This window comes from Morone saxatilis, unplaced genomic scaffold (genome assembly GCF_004916995.1).
Source record: "Morone saxatilis isolate NCDOM2014 unplaced genomic scaffold, NCSU_SB_2.0 Contig16, whole genome shotgun sequence".
NCBI classification, from domain to species: domain Eukaryota; kingdom Metazoa; phylum Chordata; class Actinopteri; family Moronidae; genus Morone; species Morone saxatilis.
The window spans coordinates 23,961,146-23,981,453 of record NW_023339718.1 but is presented as its reverse complement, the minus strand read 5'-3'; the positions used below and the strand labels follow the sequence as shown (position 1 = coordinate 23,981,453).

The 20,308-nt window shown below is 41.5% G+C and overlaps 1 protein-coding gene across 1 annotated transcript in view; it reads right to left on the bottom strand.

The window, feature by feature from the left end:
- Positions 1–14,441, bottom strand: part of cux2b (cut-like homeobox 2b) — a 91,051-nt gene extending 76,610 nt beyond the window's left edge. The window contains exon 1 of the mRNA XM_035657658.1: positions 14,345–14,441. Coding sequence (XP_035513551.1) covers positions 14,345–14,407 — 63 coding nt within the window. The 5' untranslated portion in view covers positions 14,408–14,441. The remainder of the gene's footprint in view (positions 1–14,344) is intronic.
- Positions 14,442–20,308: the final 5,867 nt, after the last annotated feature.

Here is a 20,308-nt window from a genome sequence, read left to right as displayed (position 1 = left end):
TCTGCCAGTCTCCTGGGGTATTCCCCACTGTCCCGTTACCGCCGATAAATCTCAGTGCTTTACGATTAGGTACATAAAATGAGTCATAGATCTGGACGGTAAATAAGAGCTTGTCAGTGGGGCTGACGCCAGGCCCAGCTCCTCCTCCACCTCCTCCTCTGCCAGATAGTCCCTCTGTACCCCGGCCATCAGACTGCTGCTATTGAGCTGGGGCTAAAAAGGCTCCAATAAATAAGCCTGATATTTCCCTCAGGACGTCTACGGTGCCACCCTGAAGCATGCTTGCATACACTGAACAAACAAAACCATCCAGCATCAGAAACAGGACTGTCTGGATACTAACAATGTTTTATTTCTTGTTTTTCAAATCATCTTTAAAATGGTATTGCGCTCTATGTTTCTAATTACTTCTCTCAGATAGAAAAGCCAGGAAGTCAATGGATCAATCCATTTCAAGTATATTCAAACTATATGCTGGACTCCAAGACACTGATGTCTTTTAATGGACCTTCAATCCATACTTGCAATTAAGCATGCAAAATCTCCCATTAAGTAACTCCACTTACAGTGTATTTACTCTGGTGCTGTTTGGGTGTTTTTCAGAGTGCGTCTTCTGCGAGGCTGGGAGAGCAGCGGCAAGATGACCTGAGGGAGGAGTGATGGTCTCCAAATGCACTAACACGATGATGGACACTTCCTCTGCAGCGCCAGCTAATCATTGTTGCCGATTCGTTTACACTGGTCCAAAATGACTCCCTGAATGACCGCCTTTGCATATTAAACAGACAAACAGACAATAGGGACACACTGTTGGAGGACACGAGAGCAGCTAAACACCAGCAGTGTCGTGATAGTCTGGGGAACAGTATACTCATAATACTGTATGTACAAATGGGAGTCCAGCGGCTGATTGATAGCATATTAAACAGAATTGTGTTACTGCCTATCCACTGCACATTTTGACAAGGCACCTGCAAAACTGTTTTCAACATACATCAGCACCTATTCAGCATAACTGCATATAAAGTGCACTGCATCTCACTGTACCAGAAAAAGGAGGCTATCAGGAGAAAGGAGGTCTGGAGAGGAAGGCAGAGAGAGTGCATGGCTACAGGCATGCAATCAGCTAAGAATTCAAAATCTCGCCCAGTTTATACAGTTCTATAATCAGAGAGAAAAGAAGGAAAACAACGCCACTGGCACAGAAGCAAAGAGATTCAAAACATTTTCATTAGTGAGCGAAAAATAAAGTACTCCTTGGTGAAAGCATTGCTTCTTTTTGCACAAGTTTGACACTTAAGAAGGATGATTAGATGGAGGACAGGGGTTTTTATGTCAAGTCTGAACTCCGCAAAAGCCTTTATTATTGGTTACACCATCTGATTTATATTGTTGTACATAATCCATTGTCAGTCAGAAACTGGAGCACCAAAAATATGAAGCAAAAGTAAAGCTGAAATAAATAATTATAATTTAACTAATTGATTTGCCAGTGTCATACTTTTTTGCTGATTTGCTTCCTTACTGAAAATGTGGTCATTGACATTCATGAGTTTTTGATTTTATCAGACTTTCAGAATACTGCACTCGCAACACAATACATAAACTAACATTCTCTTATCACTGAGGTTAAGCAATATTTCTGCTAGTCTACTCAAGACTGCACAGGGGTTTGCTTAAAAAGGGGACGCAAGGAAACTTTATTACACTGGCATTAAGCAATAGTATGCCAACGTCTAATTATCTACGTGTCAATATGCCACTCTGCCTGTATGCCATGATGCCAACATGCCATTATGTCACACTAACGCCATCACATTAATATGCAAACATGTCATTATATCACACGTGTCAAAATGCCAATATGTCATTCTGGTGTCATTTCCCAATATGTCATTATGTCAGTATATGGAAACAGGATAATATTTCCCTCTTTTATTTAACTGTGCTATGATTTTATAGTGTCTCCTGTTGGTTTAGAATGTGATGAAGGCATTTCTATAAGTATATCTATCTGTATGTACTGTATCTATAGGACACAATATTGTGACAAACCAAAATCCTTCAAAAAACCTTTTGAAGGATGTGTAGTCACTGTTCAGTTAACTATGGCCTGAGAGTGTTGCTGCTTTTGCTCACCCACCTGCTTCCCTGCCCCACCAACTAAGATCTGTGTTTAAGTGCTGTAAATGGGATATGTTCTTCCTGACTACACTCTATTGTTTTAATATCCTTGTAGCTGGAACCTTCTGTTTATTTTATTTCAGCTTTTTCATCACTGCCTCAGAGTCCTTCTGTTGTATTGATCTATGTCATCTGCTCAGTCTTCTATCTTTCATGAAGTGCTCTGGAACTCGTTTTGAAAAAAGCCACATAAAATACAATATTATACTATTATTATAGTTATTATCAGGGATCCATGTACAACTGTTTTGTTTTGCTTCATTGTTTTTCTCTCAAAGTGTCTGGATCTTGTACACCATAGGACCCACAGCATCTAATCTTTCTAGACAGGTTTAAATGTTTGCTCTCAGTCAGTAAAAATGATACGAGATGAGCAGGTTAAATGCAGCATAACAAACACTTCAACATTTTGGCCAATGACTTCTAAAGCGCTTGTCATAGTTGTCTAACAATACAACAAGTATAACAACACAGTATTTACAATTATATACAAATGATCCACAGTTCTTATGGTGCCTGGATCTTACCAGTTTCTGTTTTCTGTTGTTATTACTGTTATTGTTATTATGCATGTCCAGCTCTATGTCCATGTCATTAAAGCAGAAAAGAAGATGTGGAAATTGAGGTTTAGCTTGTATATTTTGTATTGTATATCTGAATTTATTTATAATTATAAGAACTAAACAGTATTGTCTCTTCTTAGTTTTCGCCATCACGTTAATATGCGAATATGTCATTATATCACAGGGTCAAAATGCCATTATGTCATTCTGATGTCATTTCCCAATATGTCATTATGTCAATATGTCATTATGTCAATATGTCATTATGTCAGTATATGGAAACAGGATAATATTTTTTTTTTGCTATGATTTTATAGTGTCTCCTGTTGGTTTATAATGTGACAATGTCATTTCTATAAGTATATCTATCTGGATGTACTGTATCTATAGGACACAATATCGTAAAAAAACGATCAAAAACCTCGAAGCCAGCTTGCTTAGTTTTCAGTTTGGGTCATTTAAGCTTCAGTGTTACGCTAATTTTAGGGTTGTGGATGACATGAAAATATATTCCAAGTAGCACAAAGTAAGCCATATTTTATATTTGCACTTTTTAATTATGTTTGTGTTGTCATATTATTGATTGATCTTTTTGACTTGGATATATTGATTTAACCCCATCAGGACAGAACATTATTGATTGTACACCATATTGCACCATATGACCTTGTTTACTGAAACATTTTGCTGCTCAAAAAGGACACAGTGTTACCAAGTCTATTTTTTGTACATATTCTGTTTTTTTAGTTTTATTTCTACAGTTTTTCCGTACAGCAGTAAAGATTATGTGACATGTCACATATTAGAGTGGTCCTCCATATTGACCGAAACTGACGGGACAGTATTAACATTAAAAGATCTTTACATACCGAAGCACCTTTGAAGTAATCACACAACGAATATTTGGGGGTTGGCTGTTTAAGAACCAGATGTGCATAACTGAGGAGCACTCTGAAGAATGATTATCTCCTCATAATTCTGCCTACGTATCGAGTCGTAACTAGACGTCGTCAGCAGTTGCGGAGAGGTTCTGAACATTAAGTTTATGGGCTCCTCATTATTTAACATGTTAGGGTCTCCCCACAGCACAATGAAATTTTGATGGCAGTATTACAGCTAGTTTGTTGGCTCCTCACTCCTACTCACTACTTATGCAGATGCAAATGGGTAAGAGAAGTCTCTTTGGACAGACCCACACTTACACAGGAAAAGACATTAATCCACCTTTCTGCTCTGATGTGAATAAATATTCACATCTGATCTTCCAAAGGGCATGATCAGAGAGCATTGGATTTGCTGCAACCTTGGTGGTGGTGTGTTGTTGCAGACATGCATGATGAGGCCAGACCCCTGCCTGGACAGGCCAGGGACTGCTGTGGTGCAGTGGTCAGAGCTAGCCATTTCCTCCTTCGACATCTGCATACAGTAAAAAACAAACATTCCTGTAAATAAAGACGGCTGTCCAGCAACTGTCTTCCCAGCGACAATGGTATTGACCGTAGTCAGATGCTCCGCTGATTAAAAATTGATCCATTTTGAAAAATCTAATCAACTGAATAGGATTCTTTCATACGTGGGGTGGGGTTGGGTGCGTGAGTTGGGGGTGGAGGAGGTGGAGCAGCTGCTGACACAGAGAGGCAGACCTGTTATTAACCCCTGCACCTCCACGCAGCCCCCTGCACCCTGCTCCCCAGTTCACATCCCCCTGCGCCCCGGGACTAGACACGGCCCAGACGGTTTGAATTATTCAGCAGTCTGAAAGAGGCTCCGGCCACTTGGCCTATTAATGCCTGCCAGTAGAGGCTAGTGGCTCTAATGGCCAGTCCAGAGGAGCCCCAGTTCCCAGTGGACGAGAGGAGCGCTGCTAACGCTAGGCTGCAGGGGATGTGAGAGCGAATTCATCAGGGGCCGAGGTCGCGGCAGGTTAATGATGCTGCACGTCTAGACAGACGCTGGACTCACACCCTGCCCAAAAGGCAGCGGGGGATGGCATTGGGATGCAATAAGATTTTTATCTTTGAAGGAGAACTAGCCCTGCAATATTAAGTCTTGAGGCTTATTTGTGAAAGAGCAGCATTGTTGACTTTGACCATGATCCACAATTGACCTGAGGTTCCCCCCTTTAAAATAACAGAACACAATGAATATCTCCAAACCCACCAATATGACCAGACTTCATGTTATGCTCGGGTAGTCCACCTTTTATTTAAGGCTAAATGAAAAGGAAGTGCACTAAGTAACATTGATCACAAATGGATAAAATGTTCCAACATAGCTGAACAACATTCATAATAAAGAGATTAAAAGATTGTCTACAGAACCCAACTCTGATTACTCACAACCCCTTATCATCATTGTACAAACAATCCCAACAGCTGGAGAGGGCCCTCAACTCCAGCACAAAGTCACTCAGTAATCAGGGCATCTCCCCCAGAGAGAAAGGGGATGAAGCTCAGGGTGCAACACTCATTTGGGAGCGGCTGGGGTTGCCATGAGGTCTATCACCTTGGTGATCATGTGCATCCACTCGGTGTCTCTGAGGGTGTAAACACAATAGTGAACACAGGCATAAGAAAAACTGACCCCCTGGGTGCAGCACAGATGATCCAGTCAACAACAGCAGAATACATAATCTGCGTGGCATCTGCCTGGAGAATTCCTAATAGAGAAAGCTCTCAGACAAAAAGTAATCATTGTTGCACCAGAACACTCAGTCATCATTCACTGTGAGGACAAATACATTATAAAGTCCAGGCAGAGGATGGTATTCTTATTATCATCTGCTGGAGATTTATGTTCTTGAAGGTTGAGTTCTTTGAGTGAGTGGGCTCGATAGGTCTGATGAAGCGGAATGAGTTTAGCCTTCAGTAGGTACTATCTGTGCTGGACTGCGCCGCCACAACGCACGCTCTTCCCTTATCCAGGATCTAATGCCAGGCACATTTACGGTTGAGGTCAACATCGCTGCCATGATTGAACCAAACCAAGGGCATCCCATGGAAGGCTACAGAGGGGACGCAGACACACCCCGTGCCCATTTACACAAATGTAATTTTCCCCCAGCTCCCCTCACTCAAGGTGACCAAGCACATCATTCAGAGATCCACGCAAAATGATCCTGATGGCCTCGTCGCAGCAGAGATTCTCCTACATGCAAAACAAGTCGGGGAAAAGCATGCAGCGAGAGGAGCTCCTTCAGAAATACAAGACATCCATTCAGTCAGGAAAATATGTAGAAAATGTGTGGGCCAAGCAGAGAGCCACATGCATAGCTAATTATTTTGCTTGGCTGCTGCTAAAAATCATATGCTTGCTTATCATAAAGAAACACTGTATCACAGTATAAATATTGGTACTGCATTAATAGTCAATAGGATAATTTCCATATAGCATCAAGCTGAGATGAAACATTGTAAGGATAAACATTCCTGTGAGGTCTGCACAGAGCTCCTGCAGTCAAGAACTAAGGAAAACCCAGAAGACTGTCCACTTCACATGCATGTCCCCTGGTTTGTCATAAAAGTTGCCCCCCCCCCCCCCAANNAAACAAAATTTCAGTTCCTTAGGCGTAACTCTGCCTCCTGCTGCATACAGCAGAAGCCTGGAGCAATGTTTAGCTAAACCTGCTGGCCTACGTAGGCAGGGAGAGTCCCCAGAGGGCTGAACAATCAGACAATTTCAAGATCATGAAGCATTAAACCAATCCCGGCAGGGTACACTAATTAAACAGCCGAGCCCGGCACAGCCAACCAATCCCCACAGAGCAATTAAATCCATCCCCTCTAAAACACTGTGGAACCTGTCTGGGGAAAACTGCCGAGGAGTGTGTGAGAGAGCGGTGGAGAGGGGAGGGGAGGAAAATATCATAAAATTCATCTGGAAAAAAATAGAAAAAAAAACTATAGGGGGAATGCAGCAGGAGGCTAACAAGGGAAATTGAAAAAGGAGCGACTCAATTCAGTTCTTTGTTCTTTTCTCCCTTTTTTGCATTGAGATTCAAAATGTCTGCCTTTTCTTTCAGCTGAGGGGGTGGAGGTGTGTGTGTAACGGGTGTGGAGGTAGGGGGGGGGAGGGGGGAGTCTGTGACCACATTTAAATGCAAAAATAGTGACCCTGTTGCGATCAAAAGTTGCATATTTAATTAAGATTACAAGGTCTGGAAAGCACTCGTGAGACTGAACGGAAAGACAGAATAGCCTCAAGGCCTATATTACACACCGGCAGAGCTGCTAACACAGTTGCAAACCCTAATCAATACCCCGATGCCCTCCACTACGAAAGTAAATGAACAGGTGACAATAGAGGCATGACATCACTGGGCTTTTCAGGGAACAACAAAACCAGATAAACTGAGAGCCAGGATGCAGTGGAGGGATGCAGACGGATTCTGGGATGATACTGTACCTCTTGTACACACAGCACAAACTAATTAGAGCACGTGTTAACATATATAATTGCTGACATTAATAATGGATAATAAATCAATAGGGCGATATTTTTTCCTAAATCTTATAGTTAGACAGGCAAATTCTCCTATCATGTTATTTCCCCGGAGAGGCTCGACAGTGCAAGTGTATTTTGGTGGTGTTGAAGAGGAGCCGAGAAACAACGGAGGGGTATGATTCGAGCGGGAGCGACTGCAAACCAGAGGTGTGGACAGGGAGATAGACTTGCTCTTTTCTCCCCCGACTGAGGCGGTGTATAAATCACGGAGCCCAGCTTCATGTCTCCACTTCCTGTTCCTCTCCATTAAAAATGATAAACTGTACCTCTTGAAGCCACTCGCTCGCTTTAGGGTCCCAGTCTGCACCTTCCTGGTGAAGAAGCGAGAGTGCGCGGCTCAGATTTATTCCATCCCCTCCCATTGTTGGGGATGAATAAGAGAGTAATTAACTGTGTGGGGGTAGCAGCTGCACAAAGACAAGACCGGCTAACACAACAAGGCTGATCCATCTGCTTTTGCTATAACACACCTTTTGTATTATTTTGACAAATAAGAGCACATCTGCTTAGTAATAACAAACGCTGCCTTAATACTCCAAAGACCACCAAGAGGCCGTCTTTCCTGGGTCTTCTCTCTTCCCACTTAAATGAGGACAAATGGGGCCTCAGAAATGGGTGGCATGCACAAGACTACTATTCCTCCAGTCTGGTAAACACACTCTGAGCAGTGGCACATAATGAGAGCGGCTGAGTTCCCCAAAGAGGACCTGGAGAAGGTTAGTGAAGCATTGATCTCTTGAGTGTGCGGGGCCCAGGAGCACCCTTCACACCATGCTAACTCACGCTACATGACAAGCAACGTCAGAACACATACCGTACAAAAGCCTGGCACTTGCACATTTGGGAAATAAAGGCATGCTTCTTTTTTTTCGGCATGAAGGACGAAATGGACAATAGAGGAATGAAATACAGCAAGTGAAACCCTGCCAAATACAGCTGAGGCATTCTAGGTAGAGAGATGGAGAGACAGACAGAGAGAGAGAGAGAGACTAAGAGCGGGAGGGCAGTGGGATTCATTGTAAGCTCAGTAAAATGAACAAGAAAGGACTGGTGCTCAATACGTCTGCAGTGGCGTCAGACAGTCAAAACAAATAAAGCCAAGGCCGCAGTGGAGAAACGCAGCTCAATATGGACTTGCTGGGCATGGGACTAGCTGTCAGCGGGAAGAGAGGACACAGCTTTATACCCAATGCCGATGAGCCATTACCTCTCCCCTCCTGATGCTTCCGCCTGCCTCACAGTGAGGGAAGAAGAGGCTGCCCTACCGCCATGGAGCCGTCCTCCAGCAGACTAATGTGTCCCTGAAGTTTTGTTAAAGCTGGTTATTTACTCCTGCAAAGCAATTGCTCCAGCCTAGGGGCAGCAGAACGGAGAACACACTGCTATGAAAAATCGGGCGTCTCTTGCTATGAAGTACTGTCAACTATCAAGGGGGCGTTCCTGCTGAAACATTGGGGGTACTGCTTTTTTTGGCATAAGAGAAGACGTTAAAACAGCAAGCCTCCAAAAACAGAAATATTCAGCTAGCGTTGTAGACGAAAAGACCAAAATATGACAGGAGGCTAACGACATAAATCTTAGCACTCATTAGCCACAACAATTACAGATCAATACTATGAAATCATATGTCCACATGATGTCAATAATATTCGCTTATTTGGTTCAAAGGGCAGTTTAAAGGGTCAGTTCACCCAAATTATGAAAAAACAGTTTCTCACTTACCTCTGGAGATTGGTTTTATTTGCAGAGGTTTTGAGGCATCAGTCTCTGAGACTTCTGCTCCACCCCAATAAAAATGAGGTGAGTGGAATTTCTTTTGAGGAGCTCACAGCATTAAAAACATTAAAGAGCAACATCTCTTCCCAGAATAACAATGTCCCTGTTAGTCTGTAAAAACAGTTTTTGCAGCAACTATTTCTCTGGTGGAAACTAGTTCCAATGAAAACCGTCTGCAGATTCTAACCCTGATCCACAGTCATCATACGCATCGAGCTCCTCCATCCCCGTGTCCTAGAAGAGACATTTCAGTCACCGACTGGCTCATTAAATTCTTTATGGGAAGAAAAGTTTAAAACTCACCTGGCGGTGAGGCAGGCAGATGACATTTTTTTTTAAATGACTCAAGTAACAACATTCATTACAGTCAATACAACACATAAAATCAAAGATGGCATAGGATTTCTTTTTCACTAACCTATAAGAGTGCTGTCAGCAGCAGTGTGCTCAGTGCTGCCACTGGTGGCCAGAAGCTGTATTACCGCAGTATTACTAAATAAAATGCTATACAATTCCTTTATATACTGTCCATCTTTGATTTTACATGGTTTGCATTGATAGAATTGGAAGAGATCTTTCCTGACACGAGTAAATCCTTTTTTTTTTTTTGTTGCTTTGGGCCCACCAAATGTTTTTTCCCATGTTATAGGTCACTAAAGAAGATTGCCTATTTTTAACAGTCTTCCTGTAACGGATTTTATGAGCCGATCAGGGACTGAAATGTCAGATTTCTGGGAGAGCGTAATGCAGAACAGTGATAGGTAGCCTGATGGTACTGGGTCAAGACTATGGACTGTTGTTTTCTGACACTTGGTGCAGCTGTATTTGTTGAAAGCAGTAAACAATGGAAACCAGCGTTGCATTGGGGTGGAGGCAGAGATCTCAGTGTCAAAACCTGGGAAAAATCAAATCAAAAGGTAAACGCGTGGCAAGATACCACTGATGGAAAGGGTTTTTTGTAGCATGCGTGAACCAATGCTTTATTAGCACAGCTTTCAGGACGTTTCAAGTATACAATCACCAATATAGACAGCAACTTCATCACAACCAGCCCTGTCAAACAGCAGCACATACAGCAGTCTGCAAACAGGAGCACAAGCAAGGCAAAATGATTGGATAGGTATGGAAATCTACTAGAAGGAAGGTCAAAGTGATTAAGCTGACATTAATGACAGGCCTAGTCTTCCTGTGAGAATGCTCACCGTAGCTGTCTCTAAACCCATTTGTCATTCTGCTTCCAACGCTGAAGCATCTGCTTTGAAGTCTCTACCACTAATGCTACACAGAGAGGTTAAACAGCTTAATGCTGAAGTCTGTTTCACTCCTCTCGCTCTCTAATGTTCCCTGCGTTTTATGTACCGGGGTTATGGCTCCTGGATTTCACATCTCAATTTGCCCCAGATAGTCCTGTAAAAGCTCCCCTCTTTCTTATTTGCTTTGTTGTCACTGTCAAAGGAAAAGAGGGGCAACCCGAAGGATACGGGACTGTGACAGACATGCCCCACCCATCGATTCACAGAAGTGGTAATAACGAAGGGATGTTAAGAAATGTTTATACGGGAGCCATGTGCGACTCAGACCGGTGCTGATTATGATGATGGGGCAGCTTGTACATTTAAACACAGCACTTAATCTGCTGAGGATGTGAAAGACCTGACAACAAAAGACAAGTCCTGAAAATAAGATAATGAGCACATATAGCACCACCGTCGAGGTCAGCGTTAAAGCCTTTTATATCTACAACAGCATATGAATAAAATGATACAGTCATTATGATAAATAATACAAGATCGGAGGCGCTCTGGACTGACTTACTCTCCACTACAATGAGATTATGTTGATGCATTTGACATTAACAATATCAGCAAACAAATATATGAAAGCATGAATGAAAGGGAGACAGAGACCGATTTTCACAGCCAATTTGAGATTGCAGGGTTGGTGTGTGTGCGTGTGTGTGTGTGTGTATGTGTGTGGGGGAGCTACTGGCAAACAGCACACAGAGCAGGCTGGCAGCGGAGGCAGCCAGGCTCACAGGCTGCAAAGCAATTTCACTGTTTGGCAATACTGTTGTCTCTGTGTGCGGATTAGAGCTGACACCAGAGCAACTGAGTCATGCTAAATGTAGTACAATCACAAGCTTTTGTTCCTGATCTAAAACCCCACTGCCTCTTAGATTCATGGAAGAGAGAGTGGAAACAAGGCTAGAAAATGGCAACAAATAAGCGGAGCATTATTTCGCCGTATGAGCACAGCATTGCGACATCGCTAAAAACAACAGTGGGATAAAAGTATCATAGTAAAGGCATGGAGCCCAAGTTTTCCAAAGTCAAATCAAATAAAAGTCTTCTTGGTCTGCTGTGATATACCCTTGCAAATGCTTTTTTTCTGAGTGCTTAACGGCAATTTAAGGTGTGATATATTATTGATATGTACACAACATTTCAGCTGATAGGAATAAACAAAACCACGACTGTAATCTTACTGCATTTCCACCTGGTTTGACCACACACTCTCATCACCTGGCTCTGCAAAGTCTTCCTACAGGCCCAACGCTCTCTCTCCAGGTACCGTATTGGCGCAGAGTTGTTTTTGGGCCTGGCAGGACCTGGCAGGACAGACCCTGACCCGTCCTTTTCATGCTCGCCCACGGAAATGCCATCTGGCTGGTGTGAATGATTACCACAGCAACGGCCGGGTGACCTGCAGCCAGCAGGAACCAAGGTCACTCCACCTCAGCGCTTCGCACTTTCCCTGCCCTCTTTTCATCAGCCTGCAGGTGAATTATTCATCCTGTACAACTCGGAGGCACAAATCTACTGCACAAACACTAAAAAACTGCACACTCAGTTCACTGATATAATAACTTGTAATGAGAAAATAAATGCTCCAGCGCGAACTGCTACAACAAATAGGTCGTAGATGTCCTCGAATAGAGCAAGAATACTCTTCTGTATGGGCTTGGATGGTCAAACAGCTGTAATGATTTTACACTGGCTCCAACCATGGCAGAATGAGAAATAAGTGAATTAATTGATTTCTGACACATGTAGCAGAGGATGGCACATCTGAGCTACAGGCATGTGTGCAATCAGAGGCGTGTAAGAATATTTACCAGAGATGCTCATAATAAGATGATGTGTTCAAATCCATGCTATAGCCCTACGAAATATTAAAAGGTTCCAGCGTTAAAGCAACAGAATTTCAGTAGAGAATGAAAAAAAGGATCCTGTCAAATGATCATCACCCAACTTTATATGATTAACGAGCTGGTTGCAAAGCATCAAGAAAGGGCACTTCTCCAGAGCAGACACAGAAGACAAAGTCAAGGTTGCTATAATTCAAGACAATTTACATCTACATGTGTATTTTACCTTATTCAATATGTCTATAATGTGACTATTGCTGCATTTCTTTTTTTTTTTTTTTTTTACAAAAACCTGTTTGCACAATAATCCAGGTGATTAACGGGGTTCTGCTTATGGTTGACAATATAACCTGGACTACATCCAAATATAATCCGAAAGCCTAAAACCAGGGATGCTGCAGAGGTAAACACCTGAATTCAATTAATCCACCTTCCACCTCTTGGTGGAATTATTTATCCACCTTTATAGACTGACAATAACCCTCCTGCGGTACAGGCACTACTATTTCATAGCAAGTGATTCATTTTACATAAGGTCATTCGAGGGAACACAAGCATGAATTAACACTTTTCTGCAGGTATCATGAATTGTTCTTAATATTAGTGGCCGTATGCCTCGTGATGATCACTGACTGGAGGCTAACCTTTTTATTATATAGCACTACATCACCGCTCATGACACTAGGTAATGGCTTGGGCATCCTTAAGGGGCAGTTCAGATTTAGCTCCTAGGCTACTCGGTCACATTTAATGAAAAACCTTGAATGTATACATCTATCATAAATGTTGCACGGTCCTCCGGAGCCGGGGTGAATCAGGACGAGAGCCCGCACAGAGGACACCACATGAAGCCGCAACAACAATAGCTCCCTCGCCCCTCTGGATCCCAGCCTGGATGAGAGAGAGGTCCAGCGGCCGGGAGCTGGAATAACACTCGACCAACACAAGACAACCGAGAGCCACCAGATCTGATTTCTCCTCCTCGGTAGGCTTTTCCGAGGGACCCGGGCTGCCATGCTCCTGTCATTTCTCATGTTACAGAACATCAGTCAAACGGCAGAGACGTTGCCCTTGCGCCGGCCGAGGCTGATTTACAAACATTAGCGGGGAATACAATTACACAGCCCCCCCGGCCGAGCAGCCCTATGCGGCTTCAGGAGAGAGCAGAGGAGAGGAGAGGATGAGGAGGAGGAGGAGGAGGGGGGGAGTGGACACTGAAAACAGCGTTTAGCTTTCCCAACCTTATTTCAACGTTTGCTTTGAGGAATACAAGCGAACAGGCTGTCAGCATTGTGGTTTATAAATCCAACTTTCAGCTCAGTGGGTTCGGCTATAGGCTCACGGAGCTGACATGCTATTTAATGGCATTATATATGTAACGTTAGTACATGTTATGGCTGTGATACGAACAAACTGCTCACCTGACACAATCTCCACGGTAATAACTAGAAACATTGACATTAACAGTCCAGCGCTTCGGCGTTGAAAGACTTAAAAGCTCGTCTTTCTCAACAACAAACTGGTCGCATGTTCACTACCAGCGACGACTCACGTTTCTAAATGTACAGTCGACACCGATGGAAAATATTGTTTCCATTAAATGTTCGGGCAGAATGCCTAATGTCCACCAAATAAACTTTCCCAATCACAAATAAAACTTCGCAACATGCAAATTCGCCAATGTAGGAAAATGTAAAATGACAAGAATTGCACTATTAGCCTACTGAAAGATGCAGCAGCAACGCTACGGCCGTCGACACAAACCGCATAAAACATTAAGCTGGCTGAAAAAGTTACAGCCTACGTCCAAGAACAGAGATTCAGGGGCGCATTAAAAGTTTCCGTACATGTAAGTACGGCGGTGCTTGTCGCTGACAATAACGAGTAAAAAAAGCAGAAAAGCTAATGCATGTAAACATCAGTGCTGTCCGCGGTGCTGATCCCAGATCGGCGTGGCTAACAGAGGCTGTGCTGCTCCACGGTCGCTCCACCGCTGATCAATGATTGAACTGAACAAAGGCAGAAGAGGGATCAATTTCTAATAACTATCAATGCGAACGCCGCTAGCTTTCGTCTTCCATTCACCCAAAACAAGATAACACACAGCAGAGTACAGTAAGAAGACATACCGCCGGAAAAATAAGCAGAGAAAGGTGAGAATAGCACTAACCTGAAGCCGCCGTAGATCAAATTTCTTCCAATATTGAAACATCGATCCTACATCGGCGGCCATCTTGGGGGATATTGAGGAGATTTTTTTCAGCGGCTGCAATAAATATGTGGGCTGGATTCCCCCTCGTTAAACAACGTTTACGATCACCGGTCCCACTTTTAAAAAAACACAACGAGCAGACTTAACACGAGACTCCGCCGATATGTTTGACAAGTCCGCCAACATGTTTTTTTTTTTTTTTTGTGGAAGTAAAGAAGGAAGAAAAAAGTAGACGATATTTTTTTTGGCGAACTGCCCGAGTCTTTGAAAAGTAAAGAGCATGTGTCTCCGTGCCTCCGTCCCCAACATTAACTGGACAATTGCACTTGATTTTGCTTTGGCAAAGTTATCAATACTGACGTAAAGCCCCGGGTTGATCAATACCGTCTGGAAAAGGGAAGGAGATGATGTGTAGATTAGTGGAGTTCAGGGAATTTAGCCAAGCCTACTTTTAACCGTGTTTATTACAGGAGCACACGGGACAGTAAGGTAGAGGCAGTGTTGGAAATTAAAACAGGATACATTATCGACATATTACTATTATTAGAATCTCACTCAGTCCACGAGGCATTTCCTTATTATGATAATTAGACTAAATATCCGTATTTTAGACTCTAAAGTCAATATTTGAAAGGGAATTTAACATGAATACTTTAAATGGACCGTACAGTTACAGTAATGTGCTACAAAGTTTATTCTTTCATTAATGTCTTCATTAATGCTATGCATACATTTGAATTACAAACACTGAACATTAATGTAGTCTATATATTTTATATATAAATCCATTTACTATAGCTATTCTTTATTGCTTGTACAAATAGCCCAAATTAAAGCCCCCACCTCATAATATTTAACATTTAATATGTTGTGATTATTGTTTTTTCCTTTATTTGTATGTTTTTGTGGATCCATTTGTAGGTTGGTCAGTGCCTGTGTGACTGTGCTGATCAGCCCAACTCTGCATTCATATTAATAGAAAAGAATAAGAATATTCACATTTGCATGCGTGCAACATAAGGACATAAAAATGCTTTTAGTTTGGAACAAAAAACATAATCTTCATGAATTTGCCGCATTTTTTGCCACAGTTAATGAGAGCCTCATTCTAAGCAGATAAAAGCCGTCACATGTTTTACTTTACCTAACTTAATAAAGCATGAGGTTGCTCTCTGCCTACCTAAAATAACTCATTCGTCTGGTCAGGTAGCACACACAGGCTGCTGTGCTGCTACAGAGCTGGTGCCAGGAGCTCCCCCTGCTGACACCACCGGGGTAGAGGCAAGGTTATGTGCAGATGAGCTTTGTGTGATTTCCTCCATTAATTATACCATTATCATCGAGTGAAGGTATCCATCAAAACCAATGGTTGTATCCACGTTCCACCCCATGATCACCGTGCGCCAACCTCACGGTGTACAGTAGCTTCCAGCTGATATGCCTTATGAAAATCAGTCCAGGTAGAAAATAATATCCTCATGGGTCGTATTTTTAGCACCTCGGGGGACAAAGACATATCCCTCTGCCATAGACAAACACCTAAGGGGAAAGTGAAGGAAGATTATTAAAAGTTTTGCTTATTGCATTTTATTTGTGGCTCTAGGGTGAGGCTAAAACACACGGTTGAAATATAATAAGGAAGATAGGGATGTATCACAAAACCAAAACTCACAGCTGAGCTACGGTAGACAGATTTTAATATTTGCAACTCATTATGGTATGGACAAAGGTGATTAGGAAGAAATCAGTCCCAGGGTTGGTGATGTTGAAATCTTATGATTTCCCGACTTAATTTTGAAACACTCATCACCAAAAATGAAGCATTTATGCTAATTAACATCTGAGTAGAGGGTCTGATCAGTATACAGCACATTTTGTAATGCAACAATTCTCACAGACACTTCAACAGAGAGGAGAGAGAGCAGGGTCAGCGAGGAAGAGTGACAGTGGGACGGGCTGAAGACTCTTCAGTAAACACATTTCCTCAGTTGAATCTTTGACCTTACATACCATTAAAAAAACCTCTCTTTTGCCTGCAGATCTTGCAATGTGTTTGTAATCACAGACATTTTCAGGTGCCAGGTAGGAACACCGTGTTCTGGCTCAACAGGAATGTAGAGCACCCAGGCTCTGTGGGGACCCAGGTGGGACCTAAACCCACAATCTCCACTTCCAGAGGCTGACGCTTTGTCTGCCGACCCTCTGCATCCACACGCATGGACTCAATCAGTTCTGTGCTTCAGAATATAATCCTGACCTCACATTCAGCACTGTCATGAACAAAGCACCAAGGGCCTCTCACAGTAACCTCGTCACCCCACTCAAATTAATACATTATTCTGGAAAAAAAACTTAATCTAAAAAGTAATGCATGGTTACTTAAAATGAGGACTCTGCGCACAAAAGGGAAATTATCCAAGAGCAAGGAAACCATTGCTTCGATGAGGTCACTGAATGAGGGACTTCAAATTACTGTGATTCTTTCAAAATGCCGGCAGTATATTAAATGAAATGTCATATCATCGATGAGAGATAGAGGCTTCTTTGAGCTTGTTTGGGGATTTTAGGGTGGTAAAAACACCACCTGAACCACAGTTGTACAAACAAATGTCATGTCCAATGCCTTTGCTAAATTTCTACAGCAAATTTCTACCACAACTACAAGAATCCTTGTACCTTGTTGTCCTGGAGGGTACGTAGTGCTCTGTGAGACCCACGTACGATAGTCATCAGTGAGTGAGTGACAACATGTACACTGTCACTAGGACCCTGGCACCCTGACTCCGGTAGGCTTGGTGTGTTTTAATCCTTTTATTTTGACTGTGTATTAATGTTTTTATCCTTTTTAATTTTTTTGCAATAATTGCCTTGGTTAATTTCTCAGGCTTTATTTAACTGAGTGACTAAAACCAAATAAAATGGTGGTTTGCAGAGAGGTAAAAGGTCTCTGCTTTGTCTAAGCAGTTAGCAGGAGCAAGGTTGAGTCTTTAAACCATAATTATACATATGCATTCTACTAAAAGTATTATTTACAATAAGCTGCACTGCTCCAGAAGGGCCCACCCACTTGTTTACGTTCTCGTGTGTCTGCACTTTGCCTGTATTAAAAGGAATATTTTGCTGGGTGGTTGATTAGTGGACCATATTAAAGTTTATTAAAATATTCATTAGAAAATGTGATAATGTCTTGCAATTTTTATGAATAGAAATGACATCAACATAATTCAATGCCTCATTAGGTACATGATGTTCAATTCCCAAGTGATTTTATTGAAACTAAAAGTACAATACATTAATAACATACTCACAACTACGAGAGACAACAAATGTAGAAACAGCAGTGAGTTGTTTCAGTGTTGCTGAGAATGAGTCGAGATCAGATTTCTGTGGCAGTGCTGTGGGTTGCTAGCACTACCCACTGGACAAGGAAGGTAAATGAATGGTCAGAGAAATAAAGCAGTCTGCAGGGTGGGTTCGTGACCAAGCATGAGCCTTTGTCTTTATTTCTAATACCACACTGTGAAAATAATCCACTGCAATTGAAAATCCTGCATTTAAGACCTTACTGACCTTATCACTCAAAAATCTGTTTTTCTTCTTGTTCCTACAGTTGGACTCCAGCTGCACCAGGTGAGCTTTGTGGGCACGCCGATTATGGAGCTTTTATTTAGATAGACAGGGTAGATGCCTTTTTAAGGATTTTAATGTGGAAATTATACCTTTATATATTACATACTGTTGGGTTTAATCTACAGCAATTCATCATATTCTATAACACAATCATATGTTTGTAGTGTCACTGTCCTGGGAGAACCACGTAACTTTTCATGAGCTCAGATAAACAGCCCTGTTTCCAGCTTTGTGACGTTAACAGAAAGTAGTCTTGTCCCAGTGTTGTAAATGAAGCACCTGTTTAGTTTTTCACTGTTTTAATAAAAATGCTCAAAATAGCATGCTTCTGGTACCTTTATTTAAGTCACTTATTTTATTTATATTAAGCTCTTTGAAGAAATTGTGCCTTTTTGTAAGGTTTTGCTAATTATTAATCTTAGATTAAGGTACAAATTCTTAAATTCAGCTCAATAAAGTGACCAAAATACTTATTTTAAGAAAGTCTGTCTTAAATAACTGAGTTTTCAGTGCTTGTAATAAGCACAGCTATCTTACAGTTTTAAGGTCCATTGCAGTCTTTCAGTGGATAGATTTCTATGCTAGTTTTAAGAATTCTAGCCAAGTAAAATTGGCTTACCCCATTGGCAAATTTTTATTATAATTAAGAATCTTTGGTTTGTTTCTAGAAGGGCTGTTTTTGCAGTGCAGGTTTGAAAAACCTGTAATCTGAAAGAGATTACAGATAAATGTAGTGGAGTAAAAAGTATAGTATTTGCCTTTGAGATGTGGTGGAGCAGAAATATAAAGTTGCATGAAATGGAAATGGAAGTAAAGTACAAGTACCTTGAGTTTTTACTTAAGTACAGTACATGGGTAAATGTACTTAGTTACATTCCATCACTGCTGCTGGGTATAGCCTATAGGCCTTTGTCACAGCAGACATTTTGACTTGTCAAAGCAGAGGTGGAACTAATAACATTACCAATGTAGGTGTTCTAGTAAGTCATGCCTGTGAGCCATTATCATTGCCACCATCCTGTAACTGGAACATCTAATTGCAGTGAAGCCTTAATTATGGTTATTAATTACACCTGGGCTTTTCATGCTATTACTTGCCAAAATATCAGTCAGTGAGGGGCTTTTTAGTCACACAAATGTAAATTAACAATTTAATTTTTAGTAATCTTCAGAAAAGTATATGTATTTAAGTAAACAGCTTTTAAACTCCGAACTTGTAACTACTAGTTTTCATCTTTAGTGCTGTGAACACGCAAAATATATATATATATATATAAAAAGATTCAAAACATGTTTTGTAATTCAGGTGAACAGATAATTCAAACCTTTTTATCACTATAAACCTTTGGTCAAGCTGTCTACAAAGTACTTTTCAGACCATCCGAAATTTAGGTCTTCAACCCTCAAACAACCATTATACTAGTTCACAGTTCAAACATTAAGAAATCAGACTTATTACTTATTACTTACTTAGATTATATTTTATGTTGAGATAAGTCATAAAAAGTACCTTTGTGAAAGTAAAGATCTCCTCCATACATACAGAATATAGAAATCATTTCTGTCTGATGTGGTTTGTCGAAGTTGAACGACGGCACACAATGTGTCTCCTGATTCACTGTACAGTTAATTCTCAGTATATGCGCACTGGAGGATTCAAATTTCACATTGTATGAACTGCACACTGGTCCAAGGCTGACTTCAAACTATTTGTGATGTCATAAAATTCTACATGTGTTAATTTAGGTTTTAAAGCAAGCACATGGGAACTTCAAGTGTCACATACATCCTCCTGCACAGTGAAGCTCAAACATCCAAGTGAACAATTAGCAAAACATATTTCTGAGTGCAGGGGGGCAATAAAACATTCAGCGAGTGTGTGGTGTTGATTGATGTGTGGACTGTGGTGTTGTATTAGATTTAATTCTATTGAAAGGTATTGCTTTTATTTATATGTTGGATTAATCATATAGTAACAAGTATACCACAAATAACCTACTGACAAAGTAATAAGTCAACACTGGACTTTCACATATAACTTCACTGATTTTTGACTTTACTCTTAAAATCCACTTCACTTGCCGTTCACTATCACAAAACGTTTATCTCACCTCACAGTTATGTCGGTCAAGACATGTCAAGGTCTGTGGCTGAGTGTGAAACCCTCTAAACTAGTTCCATTTCATAAACTGAAACAAAAGCTCCACACCATTGTATGATATGAACAATATCCCACTAATGTTTTCCACGGCCTCGCATGCTGGTCTTACTGGGGCTAAGATAGCTTCATCT